This window comes from Leuciscus leuciscus (genome assembly GCF_965113295.1).
Source record: "Leuciscus leuciscus genome assembly, chromosome: 23".
Taxonomy (NCBI): domain Eukaryota; kingdom Metazoa; phylum Chordata; class Actinopteri; order Cypriniformes; family Leuciscidae; genus Leuciscus; species Leuciscus leuciscus.
The window spans coordinates 15852974-15875427 of NC_138747.1; the positions used below are offsets into that span (position 1 = coordinate 15852974).

At 38.0% G+C, this 22454-nt stretch overlaps 2 protein-coding genes across 8 annotated transcripts; one reads left to right on the plus strand and one right to left on the minus strand.

Moving 5' to 3' along the window:
* The first annotated feature begins 451 nt into the window (after positions 1-451).
* LOC309487541 (store-operated calcium entry regulator STIMATE-like) lies at positions 452-17926 on the plus strand. 3 transcript variants are annotated; one of them, XM_082155270.1, is made up of 10 exons: positions 454-1386; positions 4307-4355; positions 4548-4643; positions 4780-4901; positions 5838-5950; positions 6147-6224; positions 7295-7444; positions 8587-8697; positions 15337-15457; positions 17624-17926. In XM_082155270.1, the coding sequence occupies exons 1-10, from the start codon at positions 1215-1217 to the stop codon at positions 17728-17730; spliced, it is 1119 nt and encodes a 372-aa protein (XP_082011396.1). In that variant the 5' UTR covers positions 454-1214; the 3' UTR covers positions 17731-17926. The 3 variants fall into 3 exon arrangements, with proteins under 3 accessions (XP_082011394.1, XP_082011396.1, XP_082011395.1); XM_082155268.1 differs by lacking the exons at positions 15337-15457; positions 17624-17926 and having other exon boundaries at positions 452-1386; positions 8563-10375; XM_082155269.1 differs by lacking the exons at positions 454-1386; positions 4307-4355; positions 4548-4643; ... (3 more) ...; positions 7295-7444; positions 8587-8697 and adding an exon at positions 14311-15227.
* LOC309487542 (uncharacterized protein) lies at positions 7705-17548 on the minus strand. Of its 5 annotated transcripts, none has more exons than XM_082155271.1 (4): positions 16794-17548; positions 11222-11324; positions 10927-11131; positions 7705-8662 (listed from the first exon to the last, which is right to left on the minus strand). In XM_082155271.1, the coding sequence occupies exons 1-4, from the start codon at positions 17100-17102 to the stop codon at positions 8620-8622; spliced, it is 660 nt and encodes a 219-aa protein (XP_082011397.1). In that variant the 5' UTR covers positions 17103-17548; the 3' UTR covers positions 7705-8619. The 5 variants fall into 5 exon arrangements, with proteins under 5 accessions (XP_082011397.1, XP_082011401.1, XP_082011398.1 ...); XM_082155275.1 differs by lacking the exon at positions 16794-17548 and adding an exon at positions 16533-16556; XM_082155272.1 differs by lacking the exon at positions 16794-17548 and adding an exon at positions 16026-16483.
* Positions 17927-22454: the final 4528 nt, after the last annotated feature.

A 22454-nucleotide genomic window follows, 5' to 3' on the forward strand; every position in this document is an offset into this window, starting at 1 on the left:
TAGATAGTTGAAAAGAACAGCAAATTTGACATTTCTATTTGAAATAGAAATCTTGTGTAACATTATAAATGTCTTTACTGTCCCTTTTGATCAAATTAATGCATCCTTGCTAAATAAAAGTGTCAATTTCTTAATGGTCGTGCATTTATATATTATAAAAGGTAATTTACTTAAAATAGCACTTAAAGAAATATGTACGTATTATGAATTGTAACAACTAGACCCCTCAACTTATCTGATATTTAATATATATATTAAATTATACTACTTTATTGTTTGAAACTTCCAATTGATTAAATAGGTTCCATAAATGAATTTCACAATTTAAATACATTGATTTTGTCGGTCAGTAAATTATTTCTAAGATTTATTTTAGAATTTCATGAACTGCACCTGCTGCGATCTTTTAAAACTACATATCCCATCATGCTCTAGTGCGACGTGACACAGTGATGACGCTAGATTGTCGCGTAAATGAGTGGAAACGGCACCTGAATACATTGGGAAAGGAAGTGTCGTTCCTTTACGGATAACATATTTTCACCAAATAGGTATGTGAGTAACGTTAGTTTGGACGCCGACCTTTCTGAATCTGAGCAGATTCACAATCAACTCTTCTCCTTAAAGCAGCGGTGGAAGGATTTTCCTCAGATGGTTTGCTAGCAAGACCGCCTGACCGGACTCTCGCTATAAAACAGCTGAACTTCCCTATCAGCCGCTTATTATTTTGCGTTTCTAAACCACTTATAACGGCAAGTGAAGTTTTAAACGGCGTATTTCTTGACTTAATTTAATCGTAACCGTCTAACTGCTTTAATTTAACCGTAAAGCCACAGTATTGTGATCTGGCAGCTAACTGCACGCGCTCTTTAATAATCTAGCCGATAAATGTCTCCATGACAACGTGTATTGTAGCACTAAGCATCAATGTTACACATCTGAGTCTGTAGCATGTTTGCTCGATGCTAAAGAGGATGTTTGTACAGCAGAGCCTGCTGACAGATATTAGGTAGCTCACAGCTGGATGACGACGCATCGAGGTCCAGTATGAAACACGATACATCTGCGCTTCAGTAACCGTGACTGGATGCTCATAAGAGAGCCTTCATTATGCGCGATAGCTGTGTCATCGTCCTGTCGATCACCTCCACTACCCGAGACTGAGATTTTGTGGCTTTTTGAAACACTCGTCGTGATCCAGTGAGTGTTGCGCAATGGCGGGTGTTGGGGTCAGTTTGCATTCGCCGGGTCAGCTGCCGTCTGCATCCTCCAACTCCTCACCCACTGATCCTAATGCCCGGGGCTGCTCCAACGGGGACTTCATGAAAACCTTCGGCATCTTCCTGCAGGGCCTGCTAGGAGTGGTGGCATTTAGCACACTTATGTGTAAGTATAGGGCAACTGTCTTCATGAAATGGAAATTCATTGTCTCTTATCTATTTTCTGAATGCATGTTGTAGACAGTGTTGGCTATAATGCATTACTAACTTTCCCTTGAAAAAGTAAAGTAAGGGATTACTCATTTTTTTCTGTTATTTAGTGCCTTTTGATGCATTAAACACTGTATAGACTATAGAACAATTCTAGTGGATTTAAACATCTACGTCTAATGTTAAAATGTATTTTTTATTTATTTAACCGTCTCTCTTTAAATACTTTGGTCAGTTATTTCTGCAATTTAATATTATTTATTGGAAAGAATCAAAAGAGTATAATTTCTATTTTCGTATTGTTCAACTGGTCGAGGTTGATATGGGATTTAGATGGTAATAAGTAATTCAGTAATTTTTAGAGAGAGTAATTACAGTAATCTAATCACACTGTTGAATATAGTTAGTTTTAGAGTAACTGGTTGTTGTTTCTATTGTGAAAAATTCATTCTTGATTCTATCAATCAATTACTGATGGACGAAATCAAGCCATACATTTGTTCTTGTTCGAGCAGCCATTTTTTCTCTTGAATATAAGTCATAATAGGGAAGAAATCATAACTTCTGTTTCAGGCTGAGCTTAAACCAGAGTTGGTCTTGCTTAAAGGGGTGGTTGAATATGATTTCACTTTTCTAACTTTAGTTAGTGTGTAATGTTGCTGTTTGAGCATAAACAACATCTGCAAAGTTACAATGCTCAAAGTTCAAAGCAAAGGGAGATATTTGCTTTTAAAGAAATGGCTTTTTAAGGACTACAACAAACGGCTGGTAGGGACTACACGGCATTCCTCCAGGGTTAGAGACATTACCAACCCTAGAATTTACATAAACCCCGCCCCCTGAACACGATTTATAGATGATCAAGACAGAATATGCTAATCAATGACTAGAAGATAACTACACATCAGCTACAAAAATTCATCAACTAACGATTCAGAAATGTCCTGTTGCATTCTACATCTCACTTCTTCTTGAGTTTCTCCATCATTGTCTGAATCCGATTTGAACATAAAAGGCTAAAAGTTTTTGAAATTTTCAGTGCATGTCTGTGTGAGTGCAAGCTGTTGAAGCTCCGCCCTCTGTGCCATGAGCAGCAGCTCATTTGCATTTAAAGGAACAGACACAAAACGGTGCGTTTTTGCTCACCCTCAAAAAGTGACAACTTTAACATGCTATATACAAATATCTGTGGGGTGTTTGAGCTAAAACTTCACATACACACTCTTGGGACATCAAAGACTTATTTGACATCTTGTGAAAAGGGCATTATACCACCCCTTTAAACCTTCCTCTGCAAGCTCATATTCATCTGCCTCCACTGAATGCAACACCCATGTCCTAAAATATCCAATGAACACTTTTTACACACTGTGATAACACATTTATTAACATCATAAATCTAACGGGTTTTTATAATATTTTCTTTTTATTATTATTAATGTACATTTATAAACACTATAGCTATGTGTTTTGTTGTATGACCTTGGTCATAAATTACAAAAAAACAAGTTCATGGAGGTGTGTGAGCGTTTCTAATACACCGACTGAGGGAGCGATTGCAAATTTGACATCTTTATCTCTTCTGACTATGACCAATATATTCAATTTCTCAATGTTTTTTCCCCTTTTGGGAATTCATAGAAATACTTTCGTGGGGTTTTTTTCTTTTGCTATTGCAAATGGGAATGCAAAAAATTAATTTACATTCACTTATACAAGTTTACCCAACTTCTCCTTCTGAGAACCCCATAAATATAGGCTAAGTCCTCACCCTGCATTTTTTCTTTTCTGATAATCTGTTACACTCGGATGTACATCGTCATATCGAAGAAAATACCTGTTTCTTCAAAGATCTTTCTTCCATCAATTCAGGTTGACTCATTGAAGACTTGAGGGTTTGGTTCTAGAAGCAGGCAGGGCAAGGCATGTCATTGAGTCATTGATTTATTAAAGACAATTACAGCCAGGGTTCATAAACCCCATATTGGATTTTCTTTGGCTTCTGATTGGCTAATAATTTGCATAAAACACCCAAACCATCTCCTAACCTTTCATTTAGAGCAGCAAACATAGATTCACTGGATTTCATCCGTAAAATTTCATTAAATGTGACTGCACCTTTAGAGTTAGAGAGATTTATAAAACTAGTTATAGTAATGATTCTTGATGTGAAGGGACCTTAATAACTCAATAGACAATAGAAATCCAGTCGAATGGGGTAAATCAGAAAAAATATGAGATGTGTGAAATTTTAAGTTGTGTGTCAACTACTCCGTGGTTATGTGAGTTGGAGATTGTGTTCAGGGGACACACAGTTAATAGCTATACACAAACAAACAGCCATTGTGTGAAACAGGCTGTCCTTTATTTGAGTGAACCATTGAGTCACGTTTGGCAGCTAGGGTGGCTGCACTAGCGGTTTCCACCTCTCAAAAAAGCAGCAATTCTCACCTCTTCTTTAAAAGCAAAATTGCAAGCGATTACATTTATTTTGATCTTTATTTTACTGTCCTCTCCGACGCCACTCATGATGCTATGTTTTTGTTGTCAGTCTAAAATTGAAATTTGATTGCCACAATCTTTTATTGTTTCTTAGAGAGAAACTTCTTTATTTGCACATTGTTTCTTTTACAGTCTGTTTTTGCATGTGAGTGTAGGAAGCTCTTTAAACCCATGATGAAGCAGTTCCTCATTCATCTCTTCCCCTTTTGAAATGTTAATGTTGTGTATCATTTATTGACCTGTGTCTTTTTAGCACTATATCAGAGAGCCAGCAAAGAGTTTTTAGCATCAGCTCTACTCTCATATGGCAGATGTTATTGATCACCACATTCTTCCTGCAACCAATTCTGAAAGCTTCTGTTTCCTCTCCACAGTGAAACGCTTCAGGGAGCCCAAGCACGAACGGAGACCCTGGAGAATCTGGTAAACCGCCATTTTGTGTCATTAGCAAGCACTAGATACTTTAAAACATGCATGGTTAATGCTGCACTCCACTGACCTGAAATTCGTCTAGCGGCCCTCTATGTAGCCCTGCGTTCCCCTCGTGACTTAACGGTGAGTTCTAACCAGGTCTCCTTCCTCTCACCGCCCCCTCCTCCCCTTCACCTCTCTCAGGTTTCTGGACACCTCCAAACAGGCCATAGGGATGCTGTTCATTCACTTTGCCAATGTCTACCTGTCTGACCTCACAGAGGAGGACCCATGTTCACTGTGAGTCTGTGTTCACGTCGTTGTCAATGTTTCCCCCACACATCATTGTACTTCCCGCAGTGTTTTGTGTCTGTGATTTTTTCATATTTATAATCTGCTGTGCTCAGCAACCCAACTCCCTGTGTTGATTCCATAGATACCTGATCAACTTCCTGTTGGATGCGACACTAGGCATGCTGGTGATCTATGGCGGAGTGAAGGCCGTTAGCCATGTGGTTGAATGGAGACAGTGGGATTCACTGCGTTTTGGAGAATATGGTATGAACCTTAACATCAATTGTTTGGAGTAAATTAAAAGTCCAGTAGGAACTGTGAATTGATTATGGACCAGACACTTTCACTGAGCTTCTTTGTTAATATGGCCTCATATAAAGAGGACGGGAAATCAAAAGGAGTCAGTCCTTTTATTCCTAAGCATTGTCTGATTTGAGTTCAGTGAATGAAATTAATTTGAAGTTATGATAGAAATCTTGTCCTTCACAGACTATAATGGCTGTCTGAAACCAAACAATCAGTCTAATCAATGACTTAACCGGCATTGGTTTTGTGAACTTGTTTTAGACCATCTTTCGAGGCACAGTAATCTCATGTAATGATCTTGAACTAATTTAGATGAGCTTTAGAGGAAACCAAGCTCTATTGAGGACTGAAATGCTAATTTGTTGGTTGAAAAGTGTATAAATTAAATAATATTTTCAATCAACCAATTTCAACACCATTTTCTTGTTTCGACCAACAACTGAACTGCACATAAAGGGTTGCGCAGTGAGATACATTTACAATGATTTATGAAGAAATTCATGTTTTAAAGGCCCCCCATTGCCCAAACAATATTCAAAGTCCCTGTGACTTTCTAGTTTTTGTGATTTACTGGTTTGTACCTCATTAAGGATAAGGAATTCTTTTACTCACAATTTCTACATGATAAAATATTTTTGGCTTGGCTTAACTAGAAAAATGTACGTTCATTATTAAAATGCCCCGTTCTTTTTCAAAGTCTAGAAATCACTCTTTCAAATGTAAGGTTCCTCAGTTATCCAGCTTTTTCAAGGCAGTGGGAATCCTAGCTTTCTAAAGAAAAAACAAAGTTGTTAAATCATTTTACTGTAAGTCTTCTTAAGGAAGTTTGCTGGGATCCCCTGATTGAGAACCAGTGTTTTAAAGTGCTGTTCTATTTGTAATGTTTGCATGTAGGTGAGCCAGTTCAGTGCAGCGCCTGGGCAGGTCAGTGTGCTCTCTACATCCTCATCATGATGTTTGAGAAGGTCATGATCATGCTGGTCCTTCTCATCCCACAATGGAAGAAGGTCAGTCAGGTGTCCAATATTAATAGATGTTGAGTTGTGGTTTATGTTCTGAACTTTCTGACATCTGAAGAAAATGTATTATCATCATGTATCTTTATAGTGCTGATTTATTAACTTGCAGTTAAATGAATATTCCACCCAAAAATGCAATCATTGTAATTAAATTATTTGATTGGTGTTTGTGTGTGTTGGACAGCTGGCTACACTCAACCCCATAACGGACCCTCAGTTGGAGCTAGCTATCGTCATGCTAATCGTCCCGTTTTTCGTGAATGTAAGTGACAATCACCCTTTATGTTTCACTACTGTTTAAAAGTTGTTGTTTTTTAAGTTTCGTATGCTCACCAAGGCTGCACTGTCACATGATCCTTCAGAAATCAATCTGATTTGCTGCTCAAGATACATTTCTTATTATCAGTGATGGAAACAGTTTTGCTGCTTTTTTTGTGGAAACTGTTGCATTTTTCAGGATTCTTTCTATCAGTAAATAGAAAGTTCAAAAGAACTGCATTATTTGAAATAGAAATCTTTTGTAACATTTATAAATCAAGCCGTAGTGTTAGTTCTGGCAGGTCACGTCAGTCGCATAAGCTGACCCACTTCTACCTATAGGAATACAACGCCTATCACACCATCCCCATACAAGGCCCATTCAGTATTATCGGCAGCTTTATCGCATTGCTCTGGAGCTCCCAGCTCCACCTCTCGTCAGTCAGGACTGGCCTTCTAATATTCCTCTTCGAATCAGACTCATTTTTCATGACTTATGTTGAACATTAATGATATCTGCAATACATTTATGTTGGTTCTGTTCTGTTTTACCCTAAGGGGGTTATTGCTGAAGAGTTCTAGCCCAGAACAGAACCAGGTTACACTTTATTCTAAGGTGACAGCTACATTAATATTACTCTGTACTTATTTGAGTAAGTACAATTATCTACATGTACTTACTATAGAGTTAGGTTTAGGGTTAATTAATTGTAATTAATTCATAATTTACTTTTATTACTGTAGTAAGTACATATGTCACCTTAAAATAAAGCATTACCCAGAACCATACCGCTAATTGTCAATCATCTTTGACAGTAGTGGTCCTGATAGAAATGTCTTTACTGTCACTTTGATCAATTTAACACATATTGCTGTTTAAACGCAAACTTTTGAATGGTAATGTCATCCAGCCTTGGTAATTTTGATGATATTGTGCATTTTTAACGTAGTGTTTTGTATATATTTTTATCTTGTAGGCTACTTGTCAAGATTGCTCTTAAGTCTAATAATTCATCAAATGTATGACAGGTAGTTTTGTTTTTGTTTAAACATTTGCCCTGTCTGTGTATTCAGGCTCTGATGTTCTGGGTGGTGGATAACTTCCTAATGAAGAAGAGCAGAACAAAAGCCAAACTGGAGGAGAGGGAAGCAGAAGACGACCCTCGCGGCAACAGCAAAGTGCGCTACAGAAGGGCACTGTCACACGATGACTCTGAATCAGAAGTAAGTTACTCTTGCTGAACCAATTTGAAGTGATAGCCATATAGGAGAAGGATTACTACCAGCTGTTAATTAAATAAAACTTTAATTAAATTAATTGCATAATTTGTGACATGAGCACCAGCGAATCTGTTCTAAATGATTCAATCACTTTGACCCGGGCCACATTCAGAAGTTTTGTAACTGTCACATTTCTATTGGAGTTTAGATTGTGTTTCAACCACAGAACAATACATATTTGCATAAGTAAATCAGAACTGATGACAAATTATAAAGTTTTATTCACGGAATGTATAAAACTGTCAAAACAATCAAAGTTTGAACATGGGAGATCTGACACTATTGCTGCTTCTCAAATATCTTTGAATGACAGCATTCATATTTTGGGTTTCCCCTGACCTAGTGCCAAATTCCCCTATTTTCACCCCTCTTCCTGTTCTAGATGGGACATTCCCTTTTTCCCCTATAGTACATTTGCATGACCATTATTTGTGTATGACTCTTCCCCAACACTTCATACCTGAAGATAACAGCAACCATGGGAAGTCAGCAAATTTACAATCTAAAGAAGCAGGTGTGCTCTTAAAAAAAAAAAAAAAAAAGTTACACAGAACACAAAACATCCAGTAATGAACTCTGGGAACACTTGATTTTTCCAAGGAAGACCGATTACCCTCGTAGTTAGAGGGTTTTGTTTGGAGGATGAACAGAACTCTGTATATATGGTTTCCTGATGTTCTTGCTACTAATATTTCGATTAGTTCTGTTATGTTTGACCTAATATTTCCTCAATACAGCAACTTGCTTACCGTCAGTGTTGATAGATTTGACACAAGGGAAGTCATTAGAGCAGGAAACTTGACAGTGAGAACAGTCACTTGAGTGTGGCATTTCCATCCACACGCCATGTAGGTGTCAAATATAAATTCATTGACATCTGTCATGTGACTCTAGTCCATCTTTCTCACTTGTAAAGGGGATGAGCAGCTCAGTCAGAAATTGAAAATGTTACTAATTTTACATATTCAGGTTTGCAAGGAGTATTCCACTTTTTTGGATATAATGCCATCACCTGCTTTCTTTAAAAAAAAAAGATGATTAGTTGAACTGTCTTTGTTTAGCACTCTTCCTCTTGTGCTGGTCAGATCCTGTTCTCCGCAGATGATGAAATGGAGGATTCAGATGGTGACGACGATGTACGAAGAATCACAGGGCTCAAGCCTGTTAAGAAAAAGAAGCATCGTCTTGGTATTCCAGTTTGAGTTCAAATCAGTTTGGACTTGAGGCCTCCCTCGTTCCCATGACCCCAACTCATTTACCAGAGCATAGATCAGCAAGTGAGGGGCATGATGACTAACTCGGCCTATGAATTGTAGGGTAACAGACCCAGGCTCCAGTAAACACATGGACCCTCCCGACATTGCCAGAAAGATTTTTGCTACCCTATGCCATAGATGATCATGAGGGTTTTGGACCAGTCTATTGGAGATGATCGGACCATAATATTTTCAGTCAGTTTTTTTTTTTTTTTTTGCACATTTATAATTCTGCTTAAACATGTGGATATACATCATCATCTTGTATCTGTCTAACATTTGAAGTGATAAAAACCAGCCTAAACCTATACAAATAACACGTTGATGTTCTGCTGAGATAAGTACCTTTAACCATATGCATGTGATCACACCGACTTGGATAAACTGTTCAAGGTCACTCATAGTCGGTTCCTAAATGTGTTTGTGAGCGTAGCTGCGACAGTTTTGTGCACGTCAGCTGTGTGGAAATTGTGCTGATAAATGTTACAGAAAACCATTCGTCAGCAGTGTTATGAGCTGGTATTATAATACGGTTGGTACGGTCTTACAATGTCTGTTTTAATCCATTAGGCAGCAGCCAAAATGACAAGGTACGAAAATCCAGAGGAAGCCGTTTCATTCCCCTAGTCTGATGGCTTGTCTTACTGTTTGGCTTTTGAGAGTATCTGTCTCAATTCAGTGCGTTGCTGTGTTTTTCTGCCATTAATGATTTCTCTGTATTTATTTGTTTTGGGTTTTTTCTGTGGCCTATTAAAGGGACAGTTCACCCAAACATTTATTTACTTGCCCACATGAAAAAAGTCACATCTTTGGCAGAATGTAAGGGTGACTAATCTATGACGATTTTCATTTTTGGGTGAACTGTCCTTTTAAATTTCATTTTTGCTACTTATTGCAGGGTAGATGCTATGTTGCAGGACGTAACCTCTTGCAGTTTGGTGTTACATTGTGGTCTCGTTGTATGCGGTATTACGCTTGTTGTTTTTTTTGTCTAACCATTCACCTCTATTTAATATTTACCAGTCAAACACTAAACCACTGTGTCTTTCTTCCAAATACTTTCTCATCCACCCTCACACTTTACTGCTCTATAGAACATTTGATTTGATTTCAATACTAAAGCACAGATATTTGGAAAATGGTGATTTGCATTATGCATTCTGCTAAATGTTGCAGATTATTTGTAATCTTTAATGTGAAAGGGAAGATTGTCTGTAGGTTTAGAGTGGGAGTGAATGAAATTGGGAGTACAGGACCAATTATCTTATTGCTTGTATTGTTTAACTGACATTTAATGGACCAAGTTTGTGGGAGTACCATATTTGCACACAGTATGGGTTTGTTTAACAGGGATGAATTGAAACCTGGCTTTCTGGTCAGGCCTGCTGGATGAACATGCTTACTGATAAGGATTTTGACTAGGTGGAAATGTAACTGCCATTCCCTCTCCGGGTTCGATTCTGACTATTGTTAGAGAGTGATCTTGATTAGAGTTGGAACAAAATGAAACACATTGGATGTGTAGAGGGGTTAAGTACTAAACTATATTAGATGATTTAGAATTACTGACAAATTATGAACTTGTGTATGCTTTTACAATAAACATTGTCAAAACAGCCATTTGTGTTTGTTATTTTATGACCTGTAACTTCTTACAGTTTTTTTTATGACATTTTGATCCCTTGCAAAAGAATGCTTCCTGACCAGGAATTGAGCTCAATCCATTGCAGTGAGAGGGCTTAATCCTAACCTCTGGTTCACAATGGAGTTATTTAACTAACGTTTAGGAAAAATTAAATACACTCATGAATTGTAATTTAGAGAATTTTAAACGGCATACTTAGGGGTTTAATTTAAGGCCTGTTAAAACCAAAAACAATATCGTGTGAATCGTGTTAGAATAGGGAAGTCTACACAATACATCTATAACTATAATAACAGAACAATTATATAGTTGGAATTGCTCTGAGAAATATTTTTCCTGCTGATGAACTACAAAAACATTGAGAGCCAATCAGAATTCACCTGAGCTCAAGCATGTGAAGTGGCTGACGAAGTAACTGCTGTGCTCTCGCATAATAGAGAGATTGTCCATTAGTGTGGATGCTAACATATAGCTATCATCCTTGGTGTGAACAGACCTTGAATCGTATTCTGGATTTGACTTACTTTATGTCTTCCTCCTGAATGATATCAGGCACGTGGGTATCATCTGTTGGTTCCTCTGAGCTGCATGATGTCCCCTCTGAGGAATCCTCCATGCGTGGTCTTTTAATTGGTGTTGATGTGAATGAAGTTTCGGATTTGACTGGGAAGTCCTCATCGGAGCAGGACACACTAGCACAATTACTCACAAGAGGTCTGACTTGAATTGCTGATATGAAACCACACAAAAGGGAAAGCAAACTGGTGAAGCTCAACGCAAAACTTAATTCATAAGTGAACTTTTAGTTAAAAATGTTACCTTTACTCCTCCGTTTTGGCTTTTTTTGGGTGAGTACTGCTTGGACAGCCACACTCTTCAGAACCGGAGCATTACATTGGCAGCCCACCTCTCGTGTCATTGGCTGTTGGAGAGATGCCGCAGACTCAGTATTGCAATAAGGCAATGCAAACATTCGTTCTAGAGCTTGTTAGTAATGCAAGCAATGGAACAGTGAACCATGGACATTTTAACTTAATATTTTACACATTTTTAAATGTTACCTGTACAACCTAGTGCAGCATTATTTGAATAAGCTACCAATGCGCTTTTGTCTATTATTATGGTAAATCTGATTTCTTTCTTCCATGGAACATGTTAGAAGATATTTTGGTTCAAATAATGGAAGTCAATGGTAACCAAAGCTGTTTGGTTTTCAACATTCTTCAAAATACCCTCTTTTGTGTTCAGTCATACAGGTTTGGAACCTCACGAGGGAGAGTAAACAATGAAAGAAACCCCATTTTGGGTGAACTGTCGCTTTAAAGAACAAAACGAACGTGGTTGGTCGTTCTACATGTCAGTCAGACTGCCACTTCCGGTCTAAGTGGGAGGTTCATCGATCGAACAAAAGGAGATTGACCAGGAATATCTCCTTACCTTCACACTCGGTGTTGGACCAACGGTGTATATCGTCGGGATAGCCGTATCTATCAAGTTCAGATAGTCAGCGAAGCCCATTTGGTACTGCTGTAAATTTTTGAAGCATATTGGGGCAAAATGGCTCGCACACAAACGCGAGCTCTCCGATATTCCTCCTTCCTCAAAATGCAAAAATTCAAGCCAACGGGCTCGCAACCAGGGTAGTTTGGGGAAAGGGAATAATGTATTGTGCGGATAACAACCTAAAACGCACCTTTTCACCATATCTGTCGCTAGCTATGCTCGCTCACTGAAATCCGACGCTTTTAGTGACGCGAACAGGTTCTTTTCAGCGGTTTGTTTCAAAGAATCGGTTCGAAAGATCTGGTTCAAAAGACTCTTGCGTCATGACGTTTATACGTCACTCAGCAGAGCAGGCAAGAAAGGTCGTTTCAGAGGCGGAGAGCTTGATGATCGCATTTTGATACTAATGTCATGCCCCAGAAGCTTCTGAAGAAAACAATACTTACTCGTGCGGGAGGGGAAGGGCCTACAGTGTACAGAGTGGGAACGGCAGTGTCTGCTAATGTAAGGTAGCACGTTATCCCTGCAGTAACCATCCCCAAATTTGTGAAGGATTCATCAGAGAAATGCCTGTCACAAAGTCGCGAGCTGGCACAAATAGCCCCCTCTTCGAAATGTATAAACTCCAGCCACTTCTTTCGTAACCAGTTTGTGGTTGGGAAACAAAATAATGTCCGTGCGTTAGAACAGCCAAATACACACCGACGAACCATGATTAGGGAAGAGAAACGAGATAATTTAGTGGGAGGGACATTCCCTTTCTAGAGAGCATCTGAATGGACAAAAACATGTGTAGTGCTGGATGACTCATCAATATCTTGGTCAGTTTTCCTGGAAGAGGAAAATACTTTTTTTTTTTTTGTAAACAATGTCACTTTGGATTTTTGCATTCTCGCTGACATGCATATATATATAGATATATATATAACTAAAACATTTAAATTATGGTGTATAATTATAAACTTTGTAAAAAGGCATGTATAATGTGATGTTATGGAGTGTACAACAATATGTACAACGACAGTAATAGAAAGCTGACTATGTGTGAACTTGTGCTGACTTTACGTGTTGGCTCAGAGCTATCCTCTTTGATTGGATTCAGTAACCAGACAGCATTAGCAGACAGTATATCGCAACAAAAAAAAAATAAAAAAAAACCTTGGACAAAAAGCCACACTTATTTTAATATTTTAATTCCACAGGGTCTATGGAAATAACTTTTACTGTACCTTCTGATCACAGTGCAAAAAAAAGTGATGTTCTTCCTCAGTATGTCTTGTTTTCCAGTGCAATTGACTAAAGATTCTTAAATCAAGATACATTTACTTCTGATGCAAAATGACAAAATATGAAGCGTTTATCCTGAAAACAAGAACAAATACCCGCAAGTGGCAATTATCAGGGTCCAAGGACTAATGGCCCATGTGGATGATTACTGATCCAATTTAAGTGGTTATAGCCGGTGCTGGGTAGTAACTGATTACATGTAATCAGATTCCAAAAATTAGATTAATTTAAAAATACTTAGACTAGAGTTATTTTTTATTGATAACATGTAGTTGTGTTTTATTTTGATACATTTTAAAATAAAATTATTTTAATTTAACATTATGATTTAATTACTTAATAGCTTTTCATTAAATCACAGAACTCTGCAGTTCCTTCACAAACCCCAGTCTGTGAAATCCTGATGTAATATTTAATGCACTTCATGTTTCTGATAAAGAATAAAAAAGCCTATATTTTCTTTCTCTGTGTATTTTTATATCAATATGGCACACGATTATCCTATTCAATTCAATGTGATAAAAGAGTTTGGTCAAAAGTAATCTAAAAGTAACCAAACAGTAGTCAGAATATATTACCTTAAATATGTAATGGATCACGTTACGAACTACAATTTTTTGTCATGTAATCTTGAATCAGTAACGGCCCACAATTTGTAAGTAATGTCCCCAGCACTGTTTATAACAAAGTCCATCTTGAATCTGCACTGAAAGTTAGGGTTTAAAGAAATGGGTAACAGCAACACAGGTTTCAAAATTGGCAACTGACTTCACAAAAAAAAAAAAAAAAAAAAAAATTCCCCACAAATTAGAATGGCAGATAAAGTTTTTAGATAATCATACAAATTTGATTTGCAATTGGTACCACTTTTTCCAGGGGCGATATTGTCCCCACCACTTTTTGAAACATTGAGGCACGGATGTACCAAACAGTTGATGGACCCCAATGACTTCCATAGTAGGAAAAAAAAATACTATGGAAGTCAATTGGGTCCATCAACTGTTTGGTTACAGACATTTTTCTAAATATCTTCTTTTGTGTTCAGCAGAAAAAAGAAATTCATACAGGTTTGAAACAACTTGAGGCTGAGTAAATAATGACAGAATTTGCATTTTTGGGTGAACTATCCCTTTAAGGAGCTATAATTATTTTTTAGTTGTAGCGTGGAATTGTATGAAACTGGGTGTGCATCATCAGAATATCAATGTAAATTCAGCTTTGCCATAACAGGAATCCATTACAATTTAAGATCCAAATAGAAAATGTTTTTTTATTATTATTGTAATAATATTTCACAATGTTACTGTTTTTTACAGTATTTCCGATCAAAATGCAGCTATGGTGGTAAGCATAAGAGACTTCTTTCAAAAACATAAAAAAATACATTTGACCCCAACCATTTAAAAAATAGTGTACATTCACAAAGGGGCCGAATTGAAAACCGTTACTGAAGATCTATTTTTGTTGGCGCACACATAGCGATGGACCGACTCATTCACAAAGGCAGAGTCTGACTCACCACCCCAGAAAAGTGTGTAATGATTTGGTTATATAATCTCTGTGCCATGTTAACATCTCCATCATCATGCACATTTATCACAACCAGCAAGGTTTGTTTTGTTTTTTATTCTAATTATTAAGCAATAATGATGAATTATATTGGTTATTGTTATGAAACAATTTGGTTTAGATTGACTAATGGGGTTGAAAGTATCAGCTTTGTCAAAAATTACCTTTTTCCTCACAATTAGCTTTGATTTTAACTTGTAGCAACAAAATATATTTAAACATATGATACATCAGTGAAGCAGGGATAGGAGGAGGTTGTTTTGTCTGTAATGTGTTCAGCTGTTCATAGTAGTCATCCTGAGAAAGAGGCTTTCTGACACTGACTGTTGAGCTAAAAATATATAATGATAAGAAGGGGGGATGGGGGCACACTGCCCTGGTAACAAGGGTATATAAGAGCTAGGACAAAAAGACAAAGTACACAACTTGTCCAGAAACCAGACCGCAACCATACAGAATGTCTCAGGTATGAAGACGTATTTAATCGGTGTTTAGATTAGAAATAAAGTATGTGTAACAATGTAAGCTCTAAGTACTGCAGACGTTTCTCTTTTTAAAAATGATATTTCTACCAGCCAGAGGTTAAGAAGAAGAAGCGTCCAGTTGTAAAAGAGGAGGATCTGAAAGGAGCCCGCAGTAAACTGGGGCTGAAAGGAGAGGTCAAGAGCAAGACATATGAGGTCATGGTCGAGTGCGGTAAGTTTAACGTCATCTCCATCGAGTTTTGACTGTAAATAATAAACAAACTTTTTCAAAGCCTTGCTTAATAACTTCGTAGCTCACAGCAGGTCTGTATTTAAAGGTTTATATGTTATCATTAAAAATAAATTCCCTTATGGAGAAAATTAATGGAGTATTTACTTCCGGAATCCGACTGTGATTTGTTTTGCACTTCTCGGCCACCGTACTCTCTACAACGTCAGACACGTGATTAGCCTTTGGATTGACTACGTTATCAAAATGCTAATAATGTGTTGCTAATGTTACACAAACATTGTTCCAGTTCGCCATATAAGAGTCAGACAACTGCCTTCTAAAAATCATCATCCTTAGAAATGCTTTGAATATCATATAAAGTCGGTGGAGAAAGGCATAATAGTTCATACATCACACTAGGTGCACTTTATTTTTTTTACAGTCTATGGGTGCACTACGTTACAAAAATGGAAAGCGCCTTTTGAATACACACCACTGCTACATATATGTTTGGCATGATAACATTGGCTAAATAATTTAGCATAAAACACAAGAAAAAGAAACTTACTGGTGCATGTTGCTTCGTGCTGTCTCTGCTCCCAGAGTAAATTGATGGAACCGCGTTGGGCTTTAATATAAGTTTACTAGCAAAGCCCAACTTAGTCATGATAAAATTTTCAAAACAGTTCTCTGGAAAATGCCTGCTGCAAACATAGATCCTCGATGGAAGTTTAGCAGGGACGTTACAGTTATTCCCAATAAACTGCACCCATTTAGATCGAAGTTTCTGATCATTTGGTAACACATGAAGGCTCACCATTTGCCCTTTCTGAGCTTTGCATCCGACAACAGAACATGTGTCAGCCATCAACATGAAAATAGTGAAAAATATCAACAGAAAGATATAACCTGGCTTCTCTTGAGACCCTTCTGCTTCCCAGCAGTTAATAAGCCCCGCCCCCCCACGTTGACGTGATTTTCACTACAGTACAGGGGGTCTTTTAAAGGAACACGCCGACTTTTTGGGACTCTCTCATTCACCGTATCCCCCAGAGTTAGATAATTCCATACATACCCTTCTCATCTCCGTGCGTGCCGTAACTCTGTCTGACGCACCCACCGCTAGCCTAGCTTAGCACAAATACTGGAGGTAAACGGCTCCATCTAGCCAACTGCTCCCAATAAGTGACAAAATAACGCCAACATTTCCCTATTTACATGTTGTGATTTTGTATAGTCACAGCGTGTACAAATAACAAGGTCACATGAGACACAGCCATCTTCTAACCATAGATCATAGACATTTAATCATCTAAAAACATAACGGAACACTTACCGCAGCCGGGGGTGATCCACTTTGTCCTGTCTGTACTAGTATCGATGGGATGGCCGTATCCTTCAGCACACGTTTCATGGTCCGTGTGGCAAATTCCATTTTTTCAAAATAGTCGTCCTCAGTGAAATGTTCTGAGCAAACACGATGGTACTTGATGATGGCTACAGGTGTTTTTGGGTCTATATCCAAAGCAAGTAGCCATAGATTCATCAGGTCAGCGTTTTTGGTTGGAATTCTATGAAACATCATGGTATTACCTGGTCTCCCCTGTTTATTGTCGCAGCTCTTTACAATACAGCGAACACCCATGATTGTAAACTATGCATTTACTGTCTAGTAATTGCTGCCAACTCTGAGCGAACTCTCTGCTCCTCACCACGGGGCTTCTCAGGTGCTGCTAGCAAATCACTCTGCAGAGGTAGCAGTGCTTCGCCTTCTGAGAATATAGTTCCCAGTATGTATACGGTTAGAAGATGGCTGTGTCTCGTGTGACCTTGTTATTTGTACACGCTGTGACTATACAAATAACAACATGTAAACAGGAAAATGTTGGAGTTATTTTGTCACTTACTGGGAGCAGTAGGCTAGATGGAGCCGTTTACCTCCAGTCTTTGTGCTAAGCTAGGCTAGCGGTGGGTGCGTCAGATAGAGTTACGGCACGCACGGAGATGAGAAGGGTATGTATGGACTTATCTAACTCTGGGGGATACGGTGAATAAGCACCAAAAAAGTCGTCGTGTTCCTTTAATAGTTTTAGTTACGACAATAACCCTGATTTTATGTAATTTAATGCATACATAAGTAAACGAATGAGTTTGTGTGTTGTGTAGAGCGCATGGGGAAGGTGGCGCCGTCTGTTTTCAGTGGAGTGCGGTCTGGCGGAGAGACAGCGCTCGAGAAACCCAATCCTCCATCAGGAAGCGTGTTTGGCAACTGAGTGCTGAATGGACGAATGGTCTGAGAGCGCATCCATATCATGAATAATGTGGATATTAATGTTGCATATTTGCAAGTATTGCTGTATGTTTTTTTACTGTTTGATGTTGCTATATGTTACTCTCAAATTGCACTTGAAACATTTTATGTGCTAGTTTCTAGCGTCATGTTTTCTATATAAACATTTCTTAAAAGTATCACTGAGTCACCCAGTATGATTTCTCTGTCATGCCGTTTATGACCAAGTCTGTAATTTCAAACAATGAGAGCAAATATTAGATCACACATGGTGGTTTAATAAAAATATTTGCTTCCTGTGCAAATTTGGGGAAGGAGGGTGGAGTACAAATTAAAATAGATGCTCATTAAAGGATGTAACCACACTAAGTTTTCCTTGTCAACTTAAAGGTTATATATATATATATATATATGTAAATATATATATTTGGGTGGTTGTTCAGTATATCCATGAGACAGTTTTACATTATACTCTAATCTGAGTGTCATCGGTGAGCAACTCCCACAACGGCACCGATTCACTTGCATTATATGGACTCACATAGATGGATTATTTTCCTAAAAATCTTTGTTTGTGTTTATTTGAAGAAGTCAGTTCTATACATCATGGATGGCAGAACTATCCCTTCACAGTTCGCTTTGGCTCAATTCTCGAATGAGAATACTTTTTTCTCAGAACAATAAGTTCAGATCTCTGAACAATTAGTCTCTTTACATCAGATTTGAATTTCTTATTGATTTAAGCAAATCACGTGTTTTGGCACGTGTGCAAAAGAGTAAGTACAATTGTCTACAATTTGCACAATAACAATGCAAATGGCTTGTTGATAAACACTCTTGAGCTCTCTGAAATTGTCAAGCTCTTTACAACTTCTAAACATTCTTTCATCGTGTGAACGTTCACATGCAAAATGATCCGTTCAATTATCAAAATATGTCAGACATGCATGTATATTCCATGAATATCTAACATGAAATGTTTGTAATGTCTGCTAAATTGACAAATGCCCTGGCATTGTAATGAAATAGGAATCATCTTACCAATCAAGTCTGGAAGCATTTAGGCCTATATGGAGTTTGCCCAGCAAAATCACTACCATTTTTTAACATGGAGGAACGTCACAACCCTAAACAGCATTAGCAACAGTAGTACTATATAAATACATTTGTAATTATACAGAACATTTATTTTTGTAAAAACGTGTTACATGTCAAATTAAAATTCACAGTTGCTTGTCATGGAAGAGCAATATGAAGACATCAGAATGTGTGGTGGTGTTAGGGGAAGACATAATAGAGTGTTTAAAAAATGAATATGTAACATTTCTACAAAATAAGTGTACTGTATAATACAAATGTTCCTTTTCTTTTTGTATACTACAGTATTGACTGCTTTACATTTTTACCTACAGCTGAAATCTGTATCTAAAAATCAGTATAGAAATCAGTCAGTGTCAACAAACATGTAGAAAACATGAAATTCTCGTTGCGTTCTCATAGTCGCAACACACACAAATACAGAAACGCACTGCAAATAAAAGCTGCAAGCGGCGATGAAAGGGCCCTCGCAAAATAGCACAGACCACAACAGCAATGTTTCAAGAGGACCCCAACAAGTGACGAACCTGTCTGGGACCGCTTATTGTTCAATACTCTTCTGTGGTGTTGTATATGACCTGTAAGGTGAGTTTATTTATATATTATTATTTATTTTAACATTCTGATCGTAATTTGCTGTTGTTTTTTCAATTTGCATGTGTTTTCTTCAGTTGCAGCGTGTTGAGCTCTCTGGGCAAATGTACTATGGCATAATCGCACACCTTCCATAATTCCAAACAAGTCCTGCAATTGCACCATTACAAAGAACAAATTTCCTTCCCCATGCAAGGTTGATTTTTTTTTAGGCTTTAGCTTCATTCAGGTGGAACAAAAACAATAGCATAGAATAATCTTTTCAAACAGTCATTCAGAGCAATGCTCAAAATGCATGTATTAGTGAGTAGGTTACATGACTTATTGTCATGACCCTATATGCGTAGTTACTTTTGTGTCACGAGCAGATGATACAGATGCATAGGCCAGGTGTTTTTAAACCTGTCCAAACCCAACACTGCACATTTTGTATGTATCCCACCCTTACCTAACGAATTCAATTGATTCAACTCATAAGCTCATTAGTAGAGACTGCAAGACCTGAAGTCGGTGTGTCAGATAAGGGAGACATACAAAATGTGCAGTGGTAAGGCTGCTCCTGGTTTGAGAACCACAGACCAGTGGTGGATTTAGGATCCTTTGCTGCTGGCTCTAGCGATTTTGTACATTAACTGTTCTCATTTTGTGGATATAGAGTTTTTTCCGAAGCACTTTCTGGATTTAGAAACTCCTACAATAACAGCTAAAAAAAAAAAGAAAAAAAAAAAGAAATCATTAAGACCCTGGTGAAAAAAAAACTAAACCAAATTGTAATTAAAATACATTTATTTCACACTATACTGCAAAACCATTAACATATTTACTGAGACTTACTGGTATAAATGTTATAGTTAAACTTTATTTGGAGTAGGCCTACTTCTTGATTACTCAATGCACATTTCTTAATATTAAACCTAAAATGTGTTTTAATATCAATCTTTGTAAGGAAAGTATTATCTCTGTATAAAATCAGTCTTTAAAGGAACACTCCACTTTTTTGGGGAAATATGCTCATTTTCCAACTCCCCTAGAGTTAAACAGTTGAGTTTTACCAGAGAAAGTCTAATGAGGGGAGAAGTGCCACTCAATAAACTTCCGGTTGCAGTTCCACTCTTGTTCCATATGAGGGCGCTCACAGGAGGAGTGCAGAATGAATGGAGTCTATGGCGCTATACCCCTCAAAATCCACTTTTCTCAGGATATAATTTTTTGTCTAGTAATTTGAATGTTGTTTTCGAAAGGGGATGCAAAGAAATTACACATTGCTTGGTGTTAGATTTTTTAGAGTCACTTATTTGCTTTAAAAAGTCTTTCAAATGTCAATGACGTCATACACATCGTACGACCAGAGATACTGCTTCACGGCAATCCTTCAGTCACTTTGGTGCTTTCGCGCTCTGCACTTTCTTTTCTCTCGAGGCATCGACAACACACCTGACACAGGTAAATACACGTGCTAGATGAGTTTTTGTTTTGTTTGTTTCTGGTCCCGCTTCGGATGCCACGATGCCATCAAGCGGTATCTCTGGTCGTAATCAGTCCTTCACTGACCAATCAGCGTTCATTAGCAGAATGCTAGCGTGTTATGGGCAACAACAACTCAACCTGTAAGAAATCGAAAGGACATAAGTACTCGTTCATTCAACTTTCGACCTATAACCCATGTTGAACTTGCAAAACCTACAATCAAATATGAGATTTCTCAACGGCAATCGGGTGAAAGAGACAAATTTAGCCGTCTAGCCCCATTGACTCCCATTCATTTTGCACTCATGGCGAGCGCCCCCAGTGGAACTCTGCCAATAGGACTTAATAGGGCGTTGGAGTGAACAGGCTCTCCGTAGACGGGCTTTGGTTTTACCGTTTTCTGTAGCACTTTTAGCATAGCTTAACATAGATCATTGAATCTGATTAGACCGTTAGCATCTCTCTCAAAAAATGACCAAAGAGTTTCGATATTTTTCCTATTTAAAACTTGAAATTCTGTAGTTACATTGTGTACTAAGACCGACGGAAAATGAAAAGTTGCAATTTTCTAGGCCGATGTGGCTAGGAACTATACTCTTATTCCTGCGTAATAATCAAGGAACTTTGTTGCCGTACCATGGGTGCAGCCATGGGTGCCATAGACATCATCTCTATGATGGGTGCAGCAGGCGCAATGATATTACGCAGCGCCTGAAAATAGGCTAACTTCCGTCAACACAACCAACGTGACAACCTGCTTGCACAGGGAGCGTGCCTTGTAACCATGGAGACATTTGTGAGAGACGATTCAGAAGACATTCACTTTGGTGAAGATCCTGAGCCGTATCTATTTGAACCGGAATACACTGAAGATTAGCTTTTGGAACGTGAAAGGCAAGAAAGTATTGCTGAACAGACTGGGGCAGAAGGGAGGAGGAGAGCAAATTCGAACTGGAGGTGCAAGTGTAGAGCTTGACAACCCATGCCGACCGAAAGTGAGTGCCTGTGTTGTAGCGAGTGGGACCAGGTAGCTAAAGACAACAGCAGTGCTTTTTCAATCTGGTCGTTCAAGCTAACTAAAAATAATAATGTTATACTTACAGCCATGGGTGATGATGATACACTTGGACCTGTCTGTACTCTGAAGATTGTTGGGATGGCCGTATCCTTTTCATTTTCCGTCGGTCTTAGTACACGATATAACTACAAAAGAGTAAAGTTTTAAATAGGAAAAATATTGAAAAATTCTTTGGTCATTTTTTTGAGAGAGATGCTAACGGTCTAATCAGAATTAATTATCTATGCTAAGCTATGCTAAAAGTGGAGTGTTCCAGTAAATGCAAGATATTTAAAGTGTACTTAAAGTATACTTGCAATAGTTCCATTTTAGCACAATCAAATATAGCATACTTAAAGCTACAATATGTAATTTGTTTCGCCGCTAGGGGTCGCTATGCTCTTACAATTACAAAGGAGTAGGTTGATGACGCAGTGATAAGTGGAATGATGCGACCTGTCTATGGATGCGACTTGCTGTCATGCTGATGG